Source organism: Lytechinus variegatus, chromosome 13 (assembly GCF_018143015.1).
Source record: "Lytechinus variegatus isolate NC3 chromosome 13, Lvar_3.0, whole genome shotgun sequence".
NCBI classification, from domain to species: Eukaryota; Metazoa; Echinodermata; class Echinoidea; order Temnopleuroida; family Toxopneustidae; genus Lytechinus; species Lytechinus variegatus.
Window position 1 is genome coordinate 27,217,503 of NC_054752.1, and position 24,242 is coordinate 27,241,744.

Genomic DNA, 24,242 nt, shown 5'->3' on the forward strand with positions numbered 1-24,242 from the left:
ATCAATTCTCTCATTTGGATGTAACTGGCTCGTTCATATAACTATTTTGTTGAAAATAAGCGAAACTTTAAAATGCCATAACTTTCTTATTTTACATCCGATTTTGATGAAATTTTCAGTGTTATGCTTCTTGAATTTTTCTCTTTTTATTCAAATCAAGTTTTTGTTGGGGTGGACTTGTCCTTTAAACCCTGGTTTAAAGCTGTGGTTTAACTACATGTATGGAGTGCCAATTGGAGCACAATAACAGTACACATTCAAATTAATAAGTCATGTGACACCCAAAATTTTCATAATTGTCTGGGAATGATAACTGAAGTATTTTTCTTCATAATGAAAGCAAAAGGAAACAAAATAGTAAACATAAGAAATATACAATATAAACAAAATGTTTAGGCTCCCCATAATTTCAGCACAGAGTTAGACCGTGGTCTAAGATAAACCCGACTTCAGAATACGGGCCATTGTATTTTGTGTACCGGTATTAGGACCCTGGATTTCTTTTGTGGGGGACTGAATTACAGTGCAACATGCGGTTAAAAAATTAATTGCATACATTGTCAACTAAAGTATGATTTCTTTCTTTTTTGTAGGGGGGGGGGGCTGACTATGGTATGGAAAAGTTTTCTTGGCTCATGTAAACTTGCATGTGTGTTGCAAAGGGGTTCATGTTACACCAATTGGCGAGTCTTTGATGGACTAACAAAAGTGAATAAAGGTGGAGGTGAAATGGTAGGGAGATAGGTGGAGTCCTGGGAAGCGTTTTATCAACATTTTTCTTGAGAAATATTGGTTGAGAGTCAATGTTACCATGGTGACTGTCGGATTAAACATCGGACAAGTCCTTTCATGAAACACTCCCTGAATTCCTTTAAAAGGACTACAAACCAGGGGTCTGTTGCAAAAAGAGTTGTGTTTAAACGCAAGTCAAAAATCAATCGCAAGTCCCGAATGCGCGCTGTTGATTGGTTGAAAATCAAGTTGCGATTGATTGCTACTCTTTCTGCAACGGGCCCCAGAAAAGGTAAGAGGCTTGAGTAGGTTAATACATGAGAGGAGGCTTGTTTGAGTTTGTGAATGGAGTTGTAGAGCGGGAGAGAAGATTAAAAGTTTCACACAGATTGACTGTACGTCTTTATGAAATGAATTCCCTACCTTCCATCCTTCTACTTGTTTGACTTTTACCTCTATCTACTTTTCTTAGTCCATCTTATGACTTGCCACATGGCATCAAGTCAACCTCTTCTGAGATTACCATACCAACAGGCAAACTTTCAAACATTATTGTGTGTTTTCATAAGGTGATTCTATTGAGATAAAAGAAAATAATTTCTATGTCCTGAACTCACAAAAGGATACCCATTCATGTTTTTATTTTGTGTACTAAAAAAAAAAGAAAAAAATATTAAGACCGGCATGTACATGTACATTATTATGCTCCTGCAGGTTCAAACCTTAATAAACTTTGGCTTATAGTTGACATTTTTTAATGGAATATATCATACTTCATCAATGACATGGGTTATCCATTGGTCAACCTTCAATGAGTCAAATCAAGTCGAATCATTTTCAGACAGATGAACTCATAACATGCTGTTTAATCCATTAAAGTTGTATTTCTTTGAACTGTAAAATCAGAATCTTTGTGGTCTCAAAGAGATATATGACTTGTGTAGGGTTAGCTGTATTTATCATAATTCTTCAGAGTTTTGATTTAGGCAAACACTTCAGACACTTTGGTTCTGTAAATCCAGTTGAACTGGACTAGCGTCCCCCTCTTCCTATTTAAAACACAGAAGAAGTTCCGCCTCTAGTACTTTGACTCAAGTTAGATCCAGTTTGATCCAGTAATGACTGCGTTCAGTTTGGAGACTGAATGCCATGGAGCCTTGGAGACTGCATGATAAGAAAAATAAAGTTCTAGAAATCCTGTTCAAACCAGTTTCAGATGCTTCATGGCCTAGATCACTGCTTGTCATGAAGCTTCTTCTGATAATGTTCTAATCCAGTTATATTTAGTTTTGGCTGCTTTTGACAGTTTCTTCATCTCCTTCTCACTAAGCTCTGCCTCCTCAACGACGGGGGTGTATGATGAACTTGACCCTGTTGCCGTGGGCGGAGCTGTGTGTACGTCTTCTGTTTCCATGTCTGAATCTTGAGAGGATTGGTGGGCGTGGTCTTCATCCTCCGAGTCCTCACTCTCAGAATCTGTTCCTGTGCTGCAAAATTGAAAACACAATAATAATAATGATATAGGGTATTCATATTGCGCACATATCCACCTTGTTAGGTGCTCAAGGCGCTCCTATATTACCCGGCTAAGCTAGGCGTTCAGAGCGCACACAGCTTTTTAAGGAATTACTTCCTACCGGTACCCATTTACCTCACCTGGGTTGAGTGCAGCATTGTGGATCAGTTTTTTGCTGAAGGATTATGCCATGGCTGGGATTCGAACCCACGACCCTCTGTTTCAAAGTTCGAAGACTAATCCACTGGGCCACAATGCTCCACATAACATCTTGTAATACAATACAATACAATACAATAATATCTTGTAAAGCTAAATAAGCCTGAAGAAGGGAAAGCATCATTTTACTGGCAGTGGATCTACACAAACTTCTACAAGATCTATAAATATACATTTACATCAACCCACACTCTCACAGAAATTAAAACTTTACAAACATGTGAATTAATCCGCATACCCTCTTCAAATTGAGGATCATTATTCAATTTTCTTTTCTTAAATTGTTTGAAAACAAGTAACATCTGTCCAATAAATGATACTTAAGAAAATCAATCAACTTTTCAATGAACAGCACAACAATAAAATGGATATTAAACTTTGCAGCTCTGATTTACTATATTCAATAAAATCCTTATTCTAGAGGAGGGAAAATTGTGATCTCAAATTTACCATTTTATACATCTTGTGATAGCTCAATATTTTACAACGACATGAACATTACAAATTTGAAAAAAATATTTTTTAAGGGTTTGTAGACCAATTTTCAAGATCCTGACTTACTTCGATAAGTGACTAGGAGGTCCAAGAAGAGATAGAATGAAGGAAGAACAAAGATGGCTTGCTGGTGGAAGAATGTGAGGTGGAGCAGCAAGGATCTGAAGAAGAGAAAAATCACAAATAATAAATACAGACCTGCCAACCTTCTACAAAAAAAGTATTCTCAGAAGGAAAAAGGGTAATTTTAAGACAAAAAAGAGTATTCTGAAAAATTTGTCTCAACGTAACAATCGCCAGCCTGTTGTGGTGACATCGCTGAAAAACATGTGAAATGACTCTTCTTGAAAACTTGATAATTCACCCTTTTAAACATGTGCCCTTAGGCAAGAATTTACTCGTTCCTTTCATGCAACAAGTAACTGATCTGACAGTGATTTTTACCAGTCAAGGACTGTCGGACCGGCGCTAGTGTCATGCATTGTGTATAATACATACTCCATGATCGGAAATTGTTGTTTATATAACAAGTTTCATGAAATGGGCTCCTAAACATATTTACTGACTTTAACATGGATGGGGTAGTTTATCATGTCAAGTCTTAACACTAATAATTGGTTGCCAGGGCTTTGTGTTACCAAAGTCTGATGAGGTTTTACTTTACTTTGCTTGTTGAAGCCTTAGAAGAGGCGAGACTCTGTGCTTGGCTACCTCCCAACTGACTGTCGCTTGAGATCTGCCTTGAAGCCCCATCCAGGAGCTGAGCAAACGGTGTGAGTGGTATGCTCCCATGGAGATCACTCTGTGGGTGGATCAAGTGAAAGTGAATGAAAGTAATAAATGTTTGATTACAGCCTTCTATGGAAATACAATGATGTCATAATTCTTAAAGGACAAGTCCACACCGACAAAAAGTTGATTTGAATAAAAACAGAAAAATCCAACTATCATAACACTGAAAATTTCATCAAAGTCAGATGTAAAATAAGAAAGTTATGACATTTTAAAGTTTCGCTTAATTTCACACAACAGTTATTATGCACATCCTGGTCGGTATGCAAATGAGGAGACTGATGACGTCATGCACTCACTATTTCTTATTTTATTATCTGAAATTTGAAATATTCTGATTTTCTCACCCATGTCATTTGATATCGAGCTTTATTACTCCCTGAACTTGTGGAATTAACATTATGTAGTTCAGTCAAGTTTTACATTATTGTCAATTCTGTATAAATTGAAATATTGTATAATTCAAACAATAAAAAAACAAAAGAAAAAGTGAGTGATGGACATCATAGGCTCTCGCGTTTACATATAACTAAGTTGTGCATAGAACTATTTTGAGAAAAATATGCGAAACTTTAAAATGTCATAACTTTCTTATTTTACGTCCGATTTTGATGAAGTCTTCTGTGTTGTGCTTGTTAGATTTTTCTCTATTTATTCAAATCAACATTTTCTGGGGTGGACTTGAACTTTAAAGATAAGAAATTAATGAACAGCCCTGTAAGGAAATGAGAAAGAGCACACTGATTTGTCAAAACAATAATGCATGCATGAGGATTAGCTAACATTAGCATATGAGATGTTGGGAATTCTGTATTTCCATAGTTGAGATCAATCACAATTCATTGTAAGAAAGGGACAAAGGATGCCACTTTTCTGAAGAAAAGCAAAGATATCCCCACATTTCCATACATATTTTCTTCCACAGAAAAAATTATTTATATGGGTGGGATGTAAAGGGTGCATTCTAGATGAATTTTTCGCATTTTATAAAGTGTATGTGACATCATCGGATGACAATGAGAATGGTGTTGGTTGGTAAAGACAAGGGATAATCAGCAAGGAGGAAAGGGGTGGATGCTGAGAAAAGAGAAAAGTTGAATGGGAGGAGAAAGCATGGGGAAGAACATGAAAATGGTGAGGAAGGGGGTGGAGGAAGGAGGAGATGAAGTAAGAAGATGAAGAAACGGGGAGAAACTAGGAGACAAGAGAATGAGGAATATATGCCATGATCTCTGTTAAACTTGAATCCACACAAGTAATTTTCCCTTAGGCAAAATTATATATAGCTTGACTTAATCATTTATCTACACAAGATAAGTCATATCTATAAAATAGTAAAGCTTACTGCATCATATTTATTAATCTTCTCTTCTTGCTTGGCCTGCTCTTTGCTAATCAACGTCAGCAACTCTTTCGACTTGGTCACAAAGTAAAGCTCGGAATGCTGTTGCCATGGCAATGGATCAGCGGGCAGTGCCTCCTTGTTGTCCTTGTCTGCCTGGCTCTGTCTTGGAGTGAAGATGGCCGAGATGACTTCGGAAGAGGAAGTGGAAGAATGGTGGAACACAGGGAGTGGTTCACATCCATCGAAGACAAACACTGTTGATAGAGCGATATATGAATTACATTGAAAGGACAAATCCACCCCAACAAAAACTTGATTTGAATAAAAAGAGAAAAATTCAACAAACATTACACTGAAAATTTCATCAAAATCGGACGTAAAATAAGAAAGTTATGGCATTTTAAAGTTTCGCTTCATCTCACAAAACAGTTATATGCACATCTCGGTCGGTATGAAAATGAGGGAACTGATGACATCACTCACTCACTATTTCTTTTGCATTTTATTCTATGAAATATTTTGAATTTCTCGTCATTGTCATGTGAAATGAAGTTATATTCCTCCCTGAACACGTGTAATTCCATTATTTTAACATTTTGTGCTTCAGGCAAGGAGGTCCTAATCGTCAAATTCATACAACTTGAAATATTGTATAATTCAAACAATAAAAAACAAAAGAAATAGTGAGTGAGTGAGTGACATCATTGACTCTCTCATTTGGATGTATCTGGCTCGTTCATATACCTATTTTGTTAAAAATAAACGAAACTTTGAAATGTCTTAACTTTCTTATTTTACATCCGATTTTGATGAAATTTTCAGCATTGTGCTCGTCTGATTTTTCTCAATTGATTCAAATCAACATTTTTCTGAGGTGGACTTGACCTTTAAGGACGAGATGCTAGATAGGGTACTGCTAAAATTCTGAGGTAAACCTTTCATGAAGTAATGGTGATTTACAAGGGGTAGGCACTTCAAGAATTCATCACAAGAATGTATTATATGAGACATTAACTTTTCATATCAATGCTCCTGGCTTATAGCTAATCATATGCTCATTTCTTCTCAGAGAAAAGCCTCCCAGCAATGACCAGCATGAATTGCAGTATTGAAAGTGCAAATTTCTGGCTTGCACCCAGTAAAAAAGATCGCATAAATTTGAATTTTCAATATCATACTCCCCAGCAAGCCTTAACATTCCCTGAATTTCATTATTTTAAACCCAAATAGTGATTTAAGTTATGAATACTTACAACTGTTTTTGTTATCAAAGATGGCAAAGTGTTGACTGTAGGGATCACCAATGAGAATGTTGACGGACATAGATACACTCCACGAAACTGAAAGTGTGGAAAAAAACCATAAAGGAGTGAGAATAATAATAATGATGAAAATGATACAAGCAACAATAAAGCTGCTGCTTCAAAATTTCTGACCACCACTCAACATGAAAAACACTTTTTTTTATCTGTGTCTTTTGTTATGTCTGTTTAGGGTTTGTTAGGTTTTGTAAACTGCTCAATTTATTTTATATGTATCATTTTGTTATTCATTTGAAATATGCTCTCTTTTCATTTGTTTGTATATTACTTGGTTTTAATTGTTTGTATTATTGGTGGCAGCATTTTATAAGACTTCAATGTTCTTCCTAGCTGTCTCCACATTCTATTTTATTGTATATATATTTTTACCTTGTAATTGTTTTTAATTTTGAATGAAATAAATTGAAATTGAATTGAATTGAACTTCTTCCGTCCACCACTATTTTTTCAAATGAAAAGTGTTTCAAACACAACTTCTTGCAAAGAGGAATTGCACTTGCATCCATTTCCATCTTTAATCTTCTTTTACATGCATTTGTATAATTTACAGTAAATATTCTTATATTTGATAAATATTAGCTTATTTACAAAGATTCGCTAATGTCAGATTGTTATTACATTGATGTTCCTTCACTTTTGACTATAAGACCACTAACTCGGCTTGAAAAAATCTTTGTAATGCTGTGAAATAGCGACCACCACTAAAATGGGTCTAGCTAGAACACTGATGATGATGATAATAATAATGACAATAATGCTGATGACCATAATGATAATAATGACAATAATGCTGATGAACATAATAATAATATGGCAACAGGCATATTCTCTCTTTACAATACCAATGCAAGTTGCATCAAATTTCATATCACAGTAACTTTACCATCCTAAGGCATGACATCTAGCATGGTCACAATGTAAAAGCCATTCAAATTAAAATAACATAGGTTACGTGTACCTCTGCTGTAAATCATTAAGCTGCATTGACATACTTACCCCTACATGTTAATAGATTCCACACAGTAATGGATGCTGAAGTACTAGAAACTAAGAGATGGGCCGATGAACCATGACCAAAACATAGACATCTTAAAACAACAAAAATAATAAAAGATAATATTCTGCTTTTTTTAAAGCTAAATGATAGTAGTTGCAGTAAAACACTAATTTCGTGAGAAAGTCTGTAAAACCAAGGTTAAGTATGACTTTATCATCGTGGATCTAGATCTGGTACAGTTACATAAACTGAACTTTGTAAAATCATAAAATCTAAGCTGAAATACGATCACACTGAAGTTCGCCAACACAGATAGGCATACGTGGGACAGTGTGTATTATATTGCTGGAATAAAGACCGGACGGAAGTGCCCGAATCCGTGCTTATTTTGCTTATTTCTCAGCAATTACACAATTTCTTCCAGAATCCTTCGGCACATATTTTTTAATCGTATAAACAGACACTTGGGTGGTTATTATATTAGATTCTGTATGAAGTCATTTTGAGATCGTTACCACAACTGGCATTCATCTTTAAGTGCTTATTTAACGTCTTGCAGCTGTACGTATCTAATTTCTGTATGTTGATACTTTGTTTAATTTCACTTTATGACAAAACCAACTGCCACATTATGTAATGGTGTTTTAATCCCAACTTCCTTCTGTTTCGTACATGCCTAATTATAGAAAGAAAAGGGAGTATATTTTCATTTACAAATGAACTTACTTGATTTCTGTACTGACCGCTGCATGAGTGAGGATCTTCTTAAGTTCGTTGACCTCTGGGTTCCAAAGCGTGATGACCTCGTTGAATCCCACCCCCAGCAGAGATCCATCAGAGGAGAAAGCCGCAGCCCTTGGCTCTGCATTCTTGTAGAAGCCCACCGATTCGCAATTCCAACATTGTTTTGTTTCTGGGCAAATTACAGAAATAGACAATTATTTTGACACAGATATCATTAAATTCAATACTCTCATAAACTCTGCTCCACATACGTGTATGTGTGACGGTCAAAACACAAAAAAGGAACTTTTGCCAGTCAGACATGTTTACATAGTCTTAAATGCCCTCAATCAGAAAAAATTCTATAGTAGGAAGAAAAGATATCGAGAAAAGGGTATGTTTCTTAGTTCTCAAATCACATTCAGGACACCTGCCCATATTTTCCTGGATTTTTGGGGGGATAGGGATTAATCAATAAAGAGCATGTTTGGCAGAGGGTACATTTGTCAAGGCAGTAAAAAGTGACACATCAAAATAATCCATTAATGGTGGTTTTTCGAAACATTTGGTCATGCATGTGTACAACAAACAACAAACTGGTTGCGTGACCCTCCTCCACCATCCCTTGATGATCATTTTCAGGGGCCTGTAGCAGAAAGAGTTGCGTTTAAACGCAAGTAAAAAAAAATCAATCGCAAGTCCTGAATACGGGTGCTTCATTGGCTGAAAATCAAGTTGCGCAAGATATTTTGAGTTGTGTTTGATTGCAACTCTTTCTGCAACGGGCCCCAGAACATTATACTTTGTCAAATATATAAACAAGGCAAAAGCGATTTTGTGTCTCACCCACTTATGAAAATAACCAGAAATATCGTGATTTGTGAGGGTACGCAACAGAATTGTATCGAAACTTCATTGTAATATGACTGGGATGGAATAACACTTGCCAGAAGAGCCTTGCACGTAAACTTTAATGTTGACCTGAAAATGACCTTTGACCTTTATATATGTGACCTCCGACTGCAGCATAACATGCAGGTCCCCCAAGTCCATCTACCATCCAAGTTTGGTTGAAAAGCACCATACGGTTGCGGAGTTAGGTGTCATAAGAGAGTCTTGCATGTAAACTTTAACGTTGACCTGAAAATGACCTTTGACCTTACCATGTGACCTCCAACTGCAGCATAACATGCAGGTCCCCCAAGTCCATCTACCATCCAAGTTTGGTTGAAAATCACCTTACGGTTGTGGAGTTATGTGTCATTAGATTTGTGACGGACGGACGACGAACGACATTTGGATCCCTAAGTCTCGCCTTCACCTCTGGTGGGCGAGACAATAAAGAGGGATGTTAAAAATGTCCTGAATTATGTGCTGCTCTCTTGAGGAGAAAAAAAAGGAAAAACCTTGAAAACTAAAACTTACTCTCCACATCTGTATCATCAACGAGCATCCAGAGTTTAAACTTCCCATCAGCACTGGTAGTAACAACCATAGCATCCTCACTCTTACTATGACCTTTACTAGAAGGTCGGAATCGGAGAGCGTTGATTACCTCTTGGTGAGGCATCTCCACTGTGGTGTTCAATGTAAAACTGAAATGATAAACATAGAATGAGAATGATGCAGTGTGAAGGAGAATGATATCAGGAGCCCATCCGATCAATCGTAACTCTATGGAAATCCATCACTTTCATAGTTTTTTCTACAGGAAATGTACAAAATGTCCTTTGTAAACAAAGAACACACAAAACTGTCAAGAAATCAATGAATTTATGGATGTACATTCATATCTAGAAAAAGTTTGACTCTAGTGGCTTTGTATAATTGCAATTGATTGGATCAATCACAACTCTTTGTAAGACGGGCCCCAGGTGGGTGTTTCATAAAGATGTTTGTACATGTAAGTTACAAGATGACTGGTGATCCTTTCTTAGGGACTCAATCATCTCCATTGAAATCCTGGTGTGTATCATCAAGAACAGAAAGGATCACCGGTCGTTCATAAAGTCACTCGTGACTTACGAACAGCTTTATGAAACACCCACCTGAGAAGTTTATTAGGCACTTAAAGTTCACGGGTGAAAATATTTGAAGTTTTGAGGTATGAGAATCTTGCTTTATACAGGAAAACTTAGAGGAGGAGAACATGCTGAACAATGAATTAAATAAGACAAATAAACTTATGCACTGGTTTCTCAGACAGCATAGAGAGATGGCATCTGTAACAGGCCCCTTACATTCTCAATGTATTAATATACAAATATCGAATAGGCATGAGTGCGATGGTGCGAGATTTCGCATGAGGTGAAAGAAAGATGCTCTATTCAACGAGGTGTAAGCCGAGTTGAATAGAACGTTTCTTTCTCTCACCGAATAAGAATATTCGCTATTTGTGTTGTACAACGTCTCAGAATCTAGCGAAAAATATGAAGAAAAAAACAAGAGTTTTTCCCTCCATTAATCTATGAAAAGGGAGCAAAAATATTGAAAGCGAAAAGCAAAATCCCACAAACAGGGCCCACAAGCGCACGTGATCTTGGACAGCTTGCGCATTTAGCCAGCGGGCTGTACGCGCATTGTAGTATCTTTGCCTTATTCAATGAAATCGCATTGTGACGTCACCTCCTAAAGCCGTGCAATGGTACATTTTGGACGGTGCATTTTGGACAGTACATTTGGATGGTACGTCTTGTGTGCAACGGTACGAATGTGTGACATTCAGCCTCCCATTTGATAGCGTACAACAAGCTAAGTAGGCGTTATACAAAACCATCCTTCTATACTAATGCTACTACTAACAATACAATGCCCTTATATGGTACCATCTCTAGTGCATGTACGCATATTTCTTTTAATCAAGCTTTCATTCAGAGTACAATCTGAAACAGCCTCTACATTTTTTTATTGATTGAATACATAGAAATAACTTACATAAAAAAATTAACACATAGATGAATAAGTAAAATAATAAATGAATAATAAACTTATTGAATGGATTTAAAAAGAAACCAAATAATTGACAGACCAGGGGTCCATTGCAGAAAGAGTTGCGTTTAAACGCAAGTCAAAAAATCAATCGCAAGTCCCAAATGCGCGCTGTTGATTGGTTGAAAATCAAGTTGCACATGATTTTTTAGAGTTGCGATTGATTGCAACTCTTTCTGCAACGGGCCCCAGATCAATGAATAGAGAGTATAAAATGATTTTCCCTACCTCTGTTTCTTGGCATCAAACTCCCAGAATTTGAGCCTCATCTCCACCGATGTCTCCCCATCATCTCTCCTCTCAGCCGTGACCATCCAATCACCTTTCAGGTCAAAGGTCATATGAGTGACCTCGGTGTGGGCCAGGGGTTTGTGAAGGTTCTCAGGAGAAATGTAGTTCTCACCGGTGATGTCCATCTAAGCAAGAAGGGATGTGAGGTGCGCATATACTGACAATTTTCTGATCATGTTAATAATTGGGATGGACAGTCATGAACAGGACCAGACTCTGTGAATGAAGACACACAGGCAAAGGCCTACATGTACCACATCGACACAAATACAGTATCGAACAACATAACAATGCATCATTTCAGCAAACACTGCCCTGATTTTCTCAAGGCATAATCTTGAAAATTATAACAACTTTGGAAATATTCATGTAATTTCAATTCACCTTATTTGCTCTTATCACTCCCACAACATCAATCTGATTTTCAGGAATAGACAAACAAAATCATGGTTATCTTGATGTCTGTAGAATTCGTACAATTCTAAAAATCTTTCATGCCAAGGGCCTCATAGACATGATGATGGGCTAATAATGTTGAATTTTTATACGATTGATAAGGTGTCATCAATTGAATAAACAGATCAAATGAATAAACAGAGATTTAGATTGCTCATTTATGACAAGTCATACTCTTTTTCATTTGGGAAAATTCTGAGATTCTGAGTGAATTGGGATGGATAAAGAGAGAAGATTCTGTGTCATGGGCTAGGTTATGAAGTCTAAAGCTTCCTAACAACATCTTTATTGATAATAAATCTCTTTTATTATTTTTATTCTGTCTATGGGATTATTTTTTTCTAAGTTTGATAAACTTACATTGTAGAGAAGCTTATCTTTTCCTAGCTGATAGAACTGAAGATGCCCCAGTTTGCCATTGAGAACTAGGGCACCAGTACGAGGGTCAACAGCTAAACCGGCCGGAATGGGATCTGACGGTTTCTGGTGAAAACCGGTATGATCTAGACCTTGGATGGTATGCACTACTTTAGTGGTCAGGAGCAAGATCGCTGGAGAGAGAGAGAGAAAAAAAAGGATATCAATATTGAAAAAAGTGGAATGCCTCTGGCCGTCTCACCTGCATCACGCGATTCAACATAGCAGCAGTGCTGACTTTAAAAACTACTATAACTCGCACAAGATGTTCAGTGATACTTGGTTACTCTTATTTCCACGTTTTATGAACTAGACCAATACACTTTACAGAGATAGGATGGTAATTCAACAAATACCCCAAATGTGGCCAATGTTCATTGACCTCACATGACCTTTGACCTTGATCATGTGACCTGAAACTTGCACAGGATATTCAGTGCTTATGTCCAAGTTTCAAGTCAGATCAATAAACTTGCAAAGTTATGATGGTAATTCAACAGATACCCCCATTTTTGCCAAAGTTCATTGTATATAAAACAGCTTGACATAAATCAACAGACTCTCTCTCCATCCTTATATCTAGAAAAAAAAATAAATGCCTTCTTAGAACATACGTATACGTACAGTTATTTTTCAAAGACAGCGCCCTCAGTTGTCCATTGGGTGAGCATGCTATGTGGGAAATAGCATTACCAAGGCGTGGCATGAAATCTTTATGCTTGGAGTTATACTGCCACTGGACCAGTGTGCACTCGTGGCCGCCGCTGAATAGATATGTCCCTAAGAAAATGAGAGAGAAAAACAAAAAAAAATACATCATATCACTTTCAAGTCGATCCTGATGTAATGTTAATAAAAGCCTGGTATATAAGCCAAAAATATCAACATTTATACAAACTTTCAAAAATAGCAATATATGAAAATATATGAAAATGTAAGGAAGTAGGGCTCCAGATTTCAGATCCTGGAAATAAGATTAATTTTTTAAAAGACAAAGAGTCTTGGTTTGGGAGATATAAATTATTTGCATTTATTATATCATATCCATGGGACACATTAACTGGAAGAATGTTTTCATCTGGTCTGGCAAAAACTTATTTTTACACATAAATGTAAAAATAATTAAATTTATGGTCCCAACAAAATTAAAGTCTTGTAATAAAAATACCTCTCACGCTTTTGAGTGTCAAAACCAAATAACGCACACACAAAATACTTGCCTTCTGGTGAAAATGACACATCTTCAACGGGAAGAGCGTGCCAATGGTTAATATTCTTGATCAGGGATTCTTGTTGAAATATGTTCCAAACGATTGACACTTGACCTTTGACATCCCCCACAGCGATACAGTTGTCATGGGGATGACAGGTCAGGCAAGTTGGCTTGACCTTCATCTCAGTCCTAAATGAGACAGAATTGTATTGAATGAAAGGAGAATGAAACCATTGAAACCAGTTGAATTAATACAAAACAGAAAAGACACAAGAGGAGGGGAATCCAACCCAAATAAAAACTTGCTTTTATAAGAAGAAAAAGAAAAATCAGACAAGTCGATAGGTGAAAGTTTGATCAATATTGGACAAACAACAAAAAAGTTATGAAATTTTAAATGTTGTAAATATTGTAATCACTATACCCATGAAGACTTCAAATTGGCCGCATATGGGATGTCATAGTGATGTAAGGCAAGGACTACTCTTCCATGTACTCCAATACATATTATGGCTAAAATGTCATTTTTCCGAAAACTTTTATTTTAAATTGTATTTTTCATTCATGAGGACATAAAACATTATACTGCCTGGATTATATTTAGATTACTGCCCCCCAAATCCCTGATAATAAAGTACATGGCCTATGGCAAGCCTTGAAATAAGCACCTGTGAGCTGGGGGCAATTTAAAAAAAAAATTGCCCCCGGCTCACGGGCTTTTTACAGGAACCGGGGGCAATTTCTGGAACCAGGGGCAATTTAAAAAAATATATACCGGTATATAACGGTGATCCACACCGCAAATTTGTTTATAGTAAGCGCAGCTCCTGCAATTGTTTAATTAGTAAATGAATAGCATATGCTAAGTATTAGGCTTGTTCAAACATTTAAGAAATCAGATTTAAATGTTTAAATGTTTTGACACCCTCACTCCACATCCCCTTTACAACCACACACACATGGGCTTATTTATTTTTCGTCTTTAATGAACCATGATCAATGAACCCCCCCCCCAAAAAAAATCTAAATAAATGAATAAAATAAAAATAAAAAAAAGAGAGAGAGATGGAGAAAGAGAGAATTCAGATCAAATAATAAATTTAGAAAAAAAAATAATTTTTAAGGTTTTTTTTTTATGGTTTGAATCATGGGAGTGGGTGAGTGTTTGTGTGTGATTGTGGCTGTGAGGTGCACTTGGATTGCATATACGAAATAAAAAAATAACTCAGTCTATTCAAATTCCAGCACATAGCCACAGGCTATGTACATGTATTGTAGGTTCACGTACCTTAAGTTTTTCACAAGTTATTTGAAAACGCAGATCTCCACAGAAAATGCCTTTCATTCTGGGAGAGTCTGAATTTGGTGAAAATGTATTCATTAATAACTTAAATATTCATCACAATGAAGAAATCATAAAGTTTTTTTGACAGTTTTCAAAAATTAACATGAAATCTAAACTCTATCTCAAACAGAAAATCACCATCACTTAGGCCATTACTGATAGAATTCTCACCCAGAGCTCTGGCAGACATGAGCTAAAAACTGGCTTGCTAACACCACACTGACTCAAGTGCACGCGGCGTCCTATTTTTTTTAGATGGAGCCTTGTTAGATTATTTATTGTCTGATATTTACCCCTCTCCAGGAAAGAAATTAAAAAGCTACAATTCACAACTATAAGCTAAGTTATTTTGGATTATTAAGGCTCCGTTTTGACAAGCAAGGTCGGCGACTGTGAGGATAAAAGACTTGCACATCGTATGTGCTATGAACAGGGATTTATCTCCTGTGCAATTCGAATTACTATATCACAGAATTGTGATATCCCGACTGGAAATGTGTGCATTAGAAATTGCACATGGTGAAGTATGGAAAAACCGCTACCGGAAGAACGCGCGCACATGTATTACAGGAAAAAAAAGACGGACGTAGCTCACTTTTTATGGTACAGAAAAAAAGACGCACTTGGCAATTTTAAACTGTGTTTATCGTAAATTGAAAGTTATTTGATTTTGGCTTTACAGATATTTAAATTACATGTATGATATGGCTTCACTGCTCACTCACGGCGGGCGCAATTACCTGGAAAATATTTGCGCCCGGTTGTCAAAATTTTGATGATTTTGGGGCTTCATGGGCGCAATTGATGGCGTTATGAGCGCGAATTTGCGCTCAGCGCCCACTTATTTCAAGGCTTGGCCTATGGGAAGTTGTCCTTGCCCCTTGTCATAATTTACTTACCCAGTTGCCAATTTGAAATCTACATTCTATTAGTGATCTCAATTTTAAAGCAGCTATAACTTTCTTATTGCTTGTCCGATTTCTTTCAAACTTTCGCCATTCTATTTAATTTATTTTTCGCCTTCCCAACACAACATTTAATGGCCAAGGCTGGATTCCCCTTTAACAAAACTTTTAGGATAATTGATCGAACAGTATAACAGTCAAAATTATTTGAATAATGACAATTTACTGTCAGAATAATGACAATTTATTGTTTGTAAATGGCAAATCATCTATGAACACAGAAGGGGCTTACTGCAAGGGGTGCAAAATGGATTTAGTTTTAAATGTAATTTGGCATTGATTCCAGTGGTTATTTGACTTGAGTGGAAAGTCAACAATGTTGATGATCCGTTGTTATAAATTGCAAAAATCTGGGGCCTGCTTCATCAGGGGTTACAACTACCGTAACTTAAATGGAAACCTTGACTGTTATTGGCTGATGAGCCATGTTACCATGGTGATTGCCATAATAGCAAAGTTACTTTATTCGTAACTTTTTATACACATCAATTTAAAATTTGTAATTTACAGATCTATTTCCCTACTGCGAATAAATGTATACACTCTTTTTGCAAAAAGAATGAACAAATGGCAGTGCGCAAATTTCATACTTGAGTGAACCCCAAACTTCAACCCTTGTTTTCTTCTTATTCCTCTCACTGAATTTGTTCTATAAATGAACAGGTACTTGTATGGGTTATTGTTGGTCATCAAGTTACAGTTGAGGCCAGAAGTTTACATACACCCAGGAAATTCAAAGAAAAGCTGACATTTGTCAAACGTCATAGAATTTACTGTATCTTATAAAATATTTGTGCTATCATGACAAATTTGATATCAAATTAATGAGTATGTCACACCCCTTTATCACACTGCTTTGTCACCAGGAGCTGAAAAGTATTTAGGTGAATTTTTTTCCCCCAAAATCTTCATATTTTAGACAAATTAAAAATAAACACTTGAAAAAACATTTCATATTTGTGCTAGTTACTTCTCAAAACAAACATTTCAGATTACACATTTTTGTTCAGCAGTGACATATCATGATAGAAAATGTAATATAAATCAGAGATTTGACATTTATATATTTTTATAAAACGATGTTTGAAGATATTAAAAACTAACAATAGAATACAATGGCATTAATATTACTTTTTTCTTCAAAGGAAATTCCACCTGAAATATACTTTGATCTTAACGGTATTCCAATCATGTGGAAGAGCTTAATATGCTCTTTCATTTGATACCAAATTCTTCATAGTAGTATTTATATTTCTGAAGATATAGTAAATTTAATGATGTTTGGCAAGTGAACGAATTTCACTGAATTCCATGGGTGTATATAAACTTTCGGCCTCAACTGTATGTGTTATTCTAAAGCTTGGGATGTGATTTTTCAAGCTAAGTAAAAAAAATCTCAAAATTCATTTGGGCGACTTATTATTTGTTTATGCTGTGGCGAGTCATAATTACAGTATTTTCAAGACTATCGATTGATTTAAACAAACTTTTTTGCACAGACTTTCTTGAGCTCCCTTTAGTGACTCACCTTTGAATAGTCTTGTCCTCAAAGTTGAAAACCTTCAGATTATTTCCCATGACCGAAGCCATGTACTGGCCGCTAGCACCGAAGCCGATGCAACGATCGCCTCCAGACCCCACCACGATCACAAACTCTGGAATCAGCGGCGTCTTGTTGGAGGTGCCTGATGGGATAGATGCCAGGCAGAGACGGAGAGGCTTCTTGTGCAGGATCTGGCCGTTGTCTGTCAGGAAATAGAAAGCCAGAGAGACAACACAAATGGTTCATATAATTTAGAACAAGTTTATGAAACGCTTTTATACAGTCTGTAATAACATACGTCCAAGTGTACTATCTACCTATTACATAAAGCTGTCTTACAATCAGGGAAATGAGCACTGATGTCTTTGGATGTCATCTACAGTTAGTTCTTTAAAATTGCTGCCAATATACACCTGCCAACAAAATAGACCAAGACAGAAAAAAAAAATCTGTAGCATGGAATATTCTGATTTGGGGGAAACCAGCTTTACTACATACATGTACATGCATGCACATGTTAGTCCATTCTGCTAAGTTGTGTTTTTGACAATTTGATATGTGCCATTTGAGAAGAGATGTGGCAGAGGTTGTCAACAATATTATATGATCTCACTTTACCCCATACAGTATAGCACCAATGGTGCTCTGAAAATGGAGTCAAACATAGGAAATCCAATGGAAAATGATTCATGATTCAGAGTACGGAAGAGAATGAGGCATGATTGGAAAAAAGATTCTGCATCATGGCCAAGGTTGTGAAATTTAAAGTTCCTATATGGGCTGTGCATGACAAGGCATCAATTAGGCTAAAGAAGTTAATTACTTAGTACTTTTTTGGTAAATGAAGGATATTGAGAGTGTCTTACCATCCATCTTCTTGCAGAGTACAAAGAGGACATTCTTGTGTGCTTCATGTAAGAACAAGCCATACAAAGGTCTGTCAAACTTGATGGTCTAAAAGTGGAGGAGAAAGAATAACGATAACAATCATCAAACCTGTTGATATAAGGTTTTTCATTTATGCTATAAAAAGTCTTTAGGCACTCTGCAATAATGCACGATAGTTCCCCCTGGCGTTAGCAGCTTCGCTGTTCATAACTATCGGTTTCAAGGAACAAGATCCTGCCGATGTGGTACAAAGATATGCGATATCAGATGAAAACATGAAATTGAAGAGGCAGATATTAAAGGCTAAAAAAACGTTTCTTAAAATCAAACTAAAAGGAAACCCAGCAAAAAGTTTTCCATACAGAACAATTTTAGAAACTGTCTCGGACTAAAATAACTTCCCAGTTTCATTATTATACTGTAAATTATACAGCCACTTGAAATTGAATGCATCAGTAATTCTCAATGGGACAAAATTACAAATGATTGTCTCCTTTATTTCAAGAGTAATTTCAAAACTAATCAAATGCATTTTCATTTTTGTTTTCTAAGTGAAATTTCAAAGAGTCATTCTATCTTTAAGTATTGATAGTTTTATCATTCTCTTTTTATACAATTGCATGAATGATGTACACAAGAGTTAGATATCGAACCATACAAACACACACCGATGCAACAAAAATAACAAGCACACCAACCCATATTAACAATGAGAATCCTGACAAGTTTATAATTACAGACAGGCAATCCTCGTTTGATATCATGTTAATGCGTGCATAAGCTCAATAAACCCATAGTTTGTCACTGATAATGTATTTACTAACCTTAAGAATGACATTGTCCATGTAATCCCACAGAATAACAGTACCATCTTCTGAAGATGTTAAAACCTGTGGAATTAAAAGCAAAAAGATAAACATACATTTACATCAGAGCATAAATAGGTCACAAATATCTTTATGAAATAGGACAAAGTATAAATCATCATTCCATATGTATAAATGTATAACGGCTATTTGAAGTACACAAGCAAAATATTAGAAAGGAGAACATTCAATATTACTGTTATTTAATGTTACTAGAATCACAAATGTAACTATGAATCCAAAGTCATTTTGCCTAAGTTTTGAAGTAAGATCATGAACATTGGCCTGTAACACAATCATCGTAGAACATTTTTTATTGCACTGAACACAATGTACGATAAATCGTGAAAATCAAGCATATGATTAATTGCTAACCTTTGTGTTACAGGACCCAGGTCGTTAATTCAGACTTTGAAATTTAAATTGCTGCCCTCTTCTGATTAGAAAAGATCTCATAATAACTAACCCCCTTAAAAGAAAGCTAGTACTAATGTTCCTTGAACATATAGCTCACCTGCAGTTTATTACAAGGATTGACCTGAACTCCGGTGACATTTGACCTATGACCAGTCAGTTCTCTGATACATTCTCCACTCAAGCAGCTGATGATTTTAACCCTGTGCCCGGAGCAAACCAACAGACACCTGAAAAGATGAACGCCAGAGTGAAATTTAAATTGTGCAACTTGTTAATTACTTAAGCGTGCATCCCCTCAACAAGCAATAACACTACATAGCTTGAAGAAATTTGGAAGGTGTTTTAATGATGAGTTTTTCCCAAAAAAAATCCCTTCACCAACTATGCTGTGTGTGTGTGTTGTAACGAAAAGATGTATGTTTTCACAAGTAAAATACATTGTTTGTTCTTGACAGTAGAGCAGAGAGGACGGCGAAATGGTCAAAATACCAGAAGTGAAGGCAAGAAGAAATGCAAATTTCTCCACCAACGAATGAACAACTTAAAGCATACTTAAACAAGGCAATCTCTGTCATCTCTTCAGGAGAATGTAAATGATGTTCAATTGGAAAGAGCGGAGGACAGGTAATCACAAAATGGTTAAAATACCAGTAGGATCAGCAAAAAATACCAGTCGGATTAGCAAAAAGAACAGCAAATTTCTCCATCAACGAATTGCATGTTTTAATGGATTCAGGAAAGGCTTTACATTTCACCAGCTTTTAAAGATGTCAACTCTTCAATGGCCAAATGAGCAAAGTGGAAGGAGATTGGAAATAGGTTCTTGAGACGATGTAAAAATGCACGCTGAACCATTCGCCACTATCATACTACCAGTTATTGTTTGTCAATCTCATAGCAAGTCTCTCAATTGCATTTCAAGGTCAATATGCCCACCACTTTGCTGAACATCTTGATCCGGAACAGCTGTATTTCAACCCTATAAAAAAAAAATCATCTTTTGGAATCTTGTTCAATCAACTAATGGTACTAGTACTGCAGTTTCGCACTTGCAAACGTTGGGCAAATTTCCCTACCAGTCATTGTTTGTCAATGTTATACATGTATTTTGAATGAATTGCAAATGCAGACATGATTGATGCCACCCATGTTGTGCTGTTGGGCATCGTGCAATGGGCAGAATTACTAATTTTTCATTCATAAATTGGCACTTGGCTTGCGATCGTGGCTGGAAGACGTCATGTAATAAGTAAAGTGTATGCCGACCACTGCGGTGAAAGTTGATTTAATATTTTTCATCTGTTTGTGTATATGTCAAAATGTAAAATCCCAACATGCTTTCTGCGCATGTCAGAACACACACAAAAAGAAAATAATTAAATTGAACCAACTCCAATTTTGCTCATACTTAATACTAGATCTAAATTTATAGGGTAATAGACATAAATGCTGAAATTTTTCATTCTTAGCGATGTGCGCCTCAGGGTGACCAGACGTCCCATATTTCCCCCGCTCGTCCTGTATTGTGCTCCTTTGTCCCAGGGTCCCGACAAATCCTTCCCGGGATGCCTAATTGTCCCGTATTTCAGAATATTGAACAAAATGTAGTTAATAATACATTTAAAAGTAACAAACTTTCATCAAATAACCAACAGATGATGAAGCAGAGTCAACAATAAATCGATAACTAAACTTTTGCAAGTTCTGTGGTGATTTTCTTGCTAACCCAATATATTGCAAACAAACTGGCCTCCTGCCTGTGTGTGGCAGGCTACTAGCTAAGATTGTAGCAGATTCTCAATGGTGCAAACAATGACATGATAAACAATTTTTCCACCAAGATAATCACAAGGTCACAGGAAATTTGTATAATTTGCACGCTGATGTTGCAATTTTGCACATTCTTACAATTAAATTCAACAATCGTAATAATTAGTTTTCTCCCCTAACTTCAAATTAGATAAGCTAATAAAAGGCAACAGCTCTTGGATGACATCTATATAATAATAATAAGTATCAATGTGCAATATGGATATCTTGAATTAAAGAAAAAGATATGGAAACAATTGTCATTATTATCTTCCTAAAATAAATTCAGTGTGCAAAGAGTTAGGGAATCTCAGATTACTGATTTGGAGATGTTATCAGAGGAACAAGTTATTGAGTTTTCATAACTTGATCTAGTGGTTTCAGCTTTCGTTTTGAGTCTTGTGTATGATGCCGCGATATTCCATATAATTTTTAGGTTGACAAGGTTTCACTTTGATATTTCATTCATTTCTAAAAACAGTTTTTGTTTTTAAACATTTTCAAAATATATTTAAAAAACACCAAATATCATCATGATTTTTGTTAGATTCGATTGTTTTTGTTGGTCGAATTTTGAACTTTTTTCCTTTCTTTCTTTTAATGTACATGTATAACTACATACATATTCAATTCAAAGAATAACTGAAACCTTTTTTCTCTCCTTTCTTTCATTCTCTCATCCTTTTTATTCTAACTTTCTTTTATTCTATTTCTTATCTTTTCTTCATTTTCCCCTTCATTTTTCTTTCTTTTTTTCTAAATAAATCTCTTTTCTTTCATCTTTCCTTCTGGTTTCTCTCCCTCATTGTTTTGTTCACCCTCCCTTCCATTTCCAATTCTATATCTTTTTTTAAGGCGACGCACTGTGTATCTCTTTGTTGATCTTTTCGTTGATTTCTGTAAAATCTGGTCACCTTTGTGTGCCTAAGCCAGGCTTAACGTTACGGTTTTCGCGCAATGGCACGCCCATAAATAAGCTGGTGAGAACCGACACCATTTTCAGGGCATGGGACTATGTACGAACATGTGTTTTCATTTATCTCACGAGACCACCGCACTAGCAACACTCATCATACACATCGTTCCTTTCAAAACAATCAAATAGACCATTTTTCAAACTTATTCACATATAAACAAGCTTACTTGCTGTCTGAAGTAAAAACTGGCCGTCGATTTGTTAAAATACCACCACCTCGCACGGCAACAGATCCACTCATGGTCGCTGCCATTTTGATGCTTGCCGGTACGGCGTCGTAAGAGGGCGTTTGTCAAAAATGAAAAGGGCAAAGTGAAAAACTTTTTACCTGAGAAACTCAGGTTGTTTTTACCAGTTTTTGCCCTGTGTTAAAGTCTTGGCAGAAATCAAACTAACTAAGTTTTCAGTTTTTACCAGAGTTTTCTCAGGTAAAAAGTTATATGCAACAGGCCCAAGGCCTACAATATAAAGACTTACTAAAAATAAGAACATTGAAGTGATAAATAATTTTGATTGGCACATATATATACCGGTAGTCTTTTATAAATTAATGAGAGCACCGTTAAAAAAGAAAAATAGAAAGAAGAAGGGAAGGAAAAAAATGAGGAGATAGAGGAGGATGAGAAGGAAAGGGAGGAGCTATAGCCCGGGGAGGTGGAGAAGGAGAAGAAAGAGAAGAAAAAAGAAGAAGAGGAAACGGAGGAAAAGAAAAACAAGAAACAAAAATAAAATTGTAGTATGCAATGATCTTTTGATCCCTTTCAATGTGCCGAACGTTGACCATATCTCATGAAAAATAGCTTTATATCAAGAACTTTGAAGAACACTATCTCAAGACTCATTACAACCCGGCATCCTTATCCAGAATGCAACACTGTGTGATATTGTCCAATATGATCATTTGTACCCAGGGAAAATACAACTGATGCAGAATAGCAAATGAACAAATACTTGAACTAGGACCTTTGACCCCCTCATCATCAATGACATGCATGTGGTATTACCAAAGGGTCGTATGTACCAAGTGTGAACATAACTGATGCAGAAAATGGCAGATATAAATTAAATGAGAGCAAGTTGAATAAAAACTTGACCTTTTGACCCCTCAGTAGACGACCTTTGAACCCATCATCCTCAATAACAGGCATGTGGTATTATGTAACGATCATACATGTATGTACCAACTATATAACTGAACTGAAGAAATGAGAGCACACTGAACAAAAACTTCACAACGAAAAATAGGATGGACACGACCTCACATCATTTGACCCTAGATAACCTTTGACCCATCATCCTTATTGACATGCATGTTGTATTACCAAAGGATGATATGTACCAATTGTGAACACAACTGATGCATATATAATAAAAGAAATGAGAGCAAGTTGACAGGACATATTCCTTGTGAATTTGCAGTCAGTGAATAACATACCTTATATTTACATGTATGTTTTTAATGGTTTCAGACACTAAAAAATTTGTTTAATACTACTTGACAACTATCCCACGGATTAAATAAAATATTTGTATGCAACAACTTTCATAGATGCAGATTCACACCCATATATTCCCTCCCTTTTTTGAAGTGAATAAATTTACTTGCCACATGTTATGCCATGCTTGTCAGATTCTTTGTGATGGCAATCGCACCCTTTTTGGAAACATATTTTTGCAAGTCAGAACATTCTCAAGAAATGAAGCCATTCTCTGTGCCCCCTTTTTTCAAATTTTAACACTTCGGTTTGCTTTGGACAGCATGTATGAACGAATAATTTTTGATTGGTTTCAGGACAGTGTTTCGAACAATATGCACATGCAACAATCTCTACTGGTCATTGTAAGTTGGCAACTGATTTGGCAACGTTTGTGCTACAGAGTTACATAAGGGCTTAAAGGTCAAGTCCACCTCAGAAAATGTTGATTT

General features: G+C 36.1%; 1 protein-coding gene across 2 annotated transcripts; it reads right to left on the reverse strand.

The window, feature by feature from the left end:
• Nucleotides 1-397: 397 nt before the first annotated feature.
• Nucleotides 398-22,603, reverse strand: LOC121426046 (WD repeat-containing protein 75-like). Of its 2 annotated transcripts, none has more exons than XM_041622186.1 (17): nt 22,483-22,603; nt 19,628-19,757; nt 19,072-19,137; nt 18,226-18,313; nt 17,345-17,561; nt 13,514-13,695; nt 12,918-13,073; nt 12,237-12,427; nt 11,358-11,545; nt 9,567-9,736; nt 8,145-8,331; nt 7,418-7,509; nt 6,353-6,439; nt 5,100-5,353; nt 3,627-3,764; nt 3,029-3,123; nt 398-2,219 (listed from the first exon to the last, which is right to left on the reverse strand). In XM_041622186.1, the coding sequence occupies exons 1-17, from the start codon at nt 22,566-22,568 to the stop codon at nt 1,976-1,978; spliced, it is 2,571 nt and encodes an 856-aa protein (XP_041478120.1). In that variant the 5' UTR covers nt 22,569-22,603; the 3' UTR covers nt 398-1,975. The 2 variants fall into 2 exon arrangements, with proteins under 2 accessions (XP_041478120.1, XP_041478119.1); XM_041622185.1 differs by having other exon boundaries at nt 398-2,222.
• Nucleotides 22,604-24,242: the final 1,639 nt, after the last annotated feature.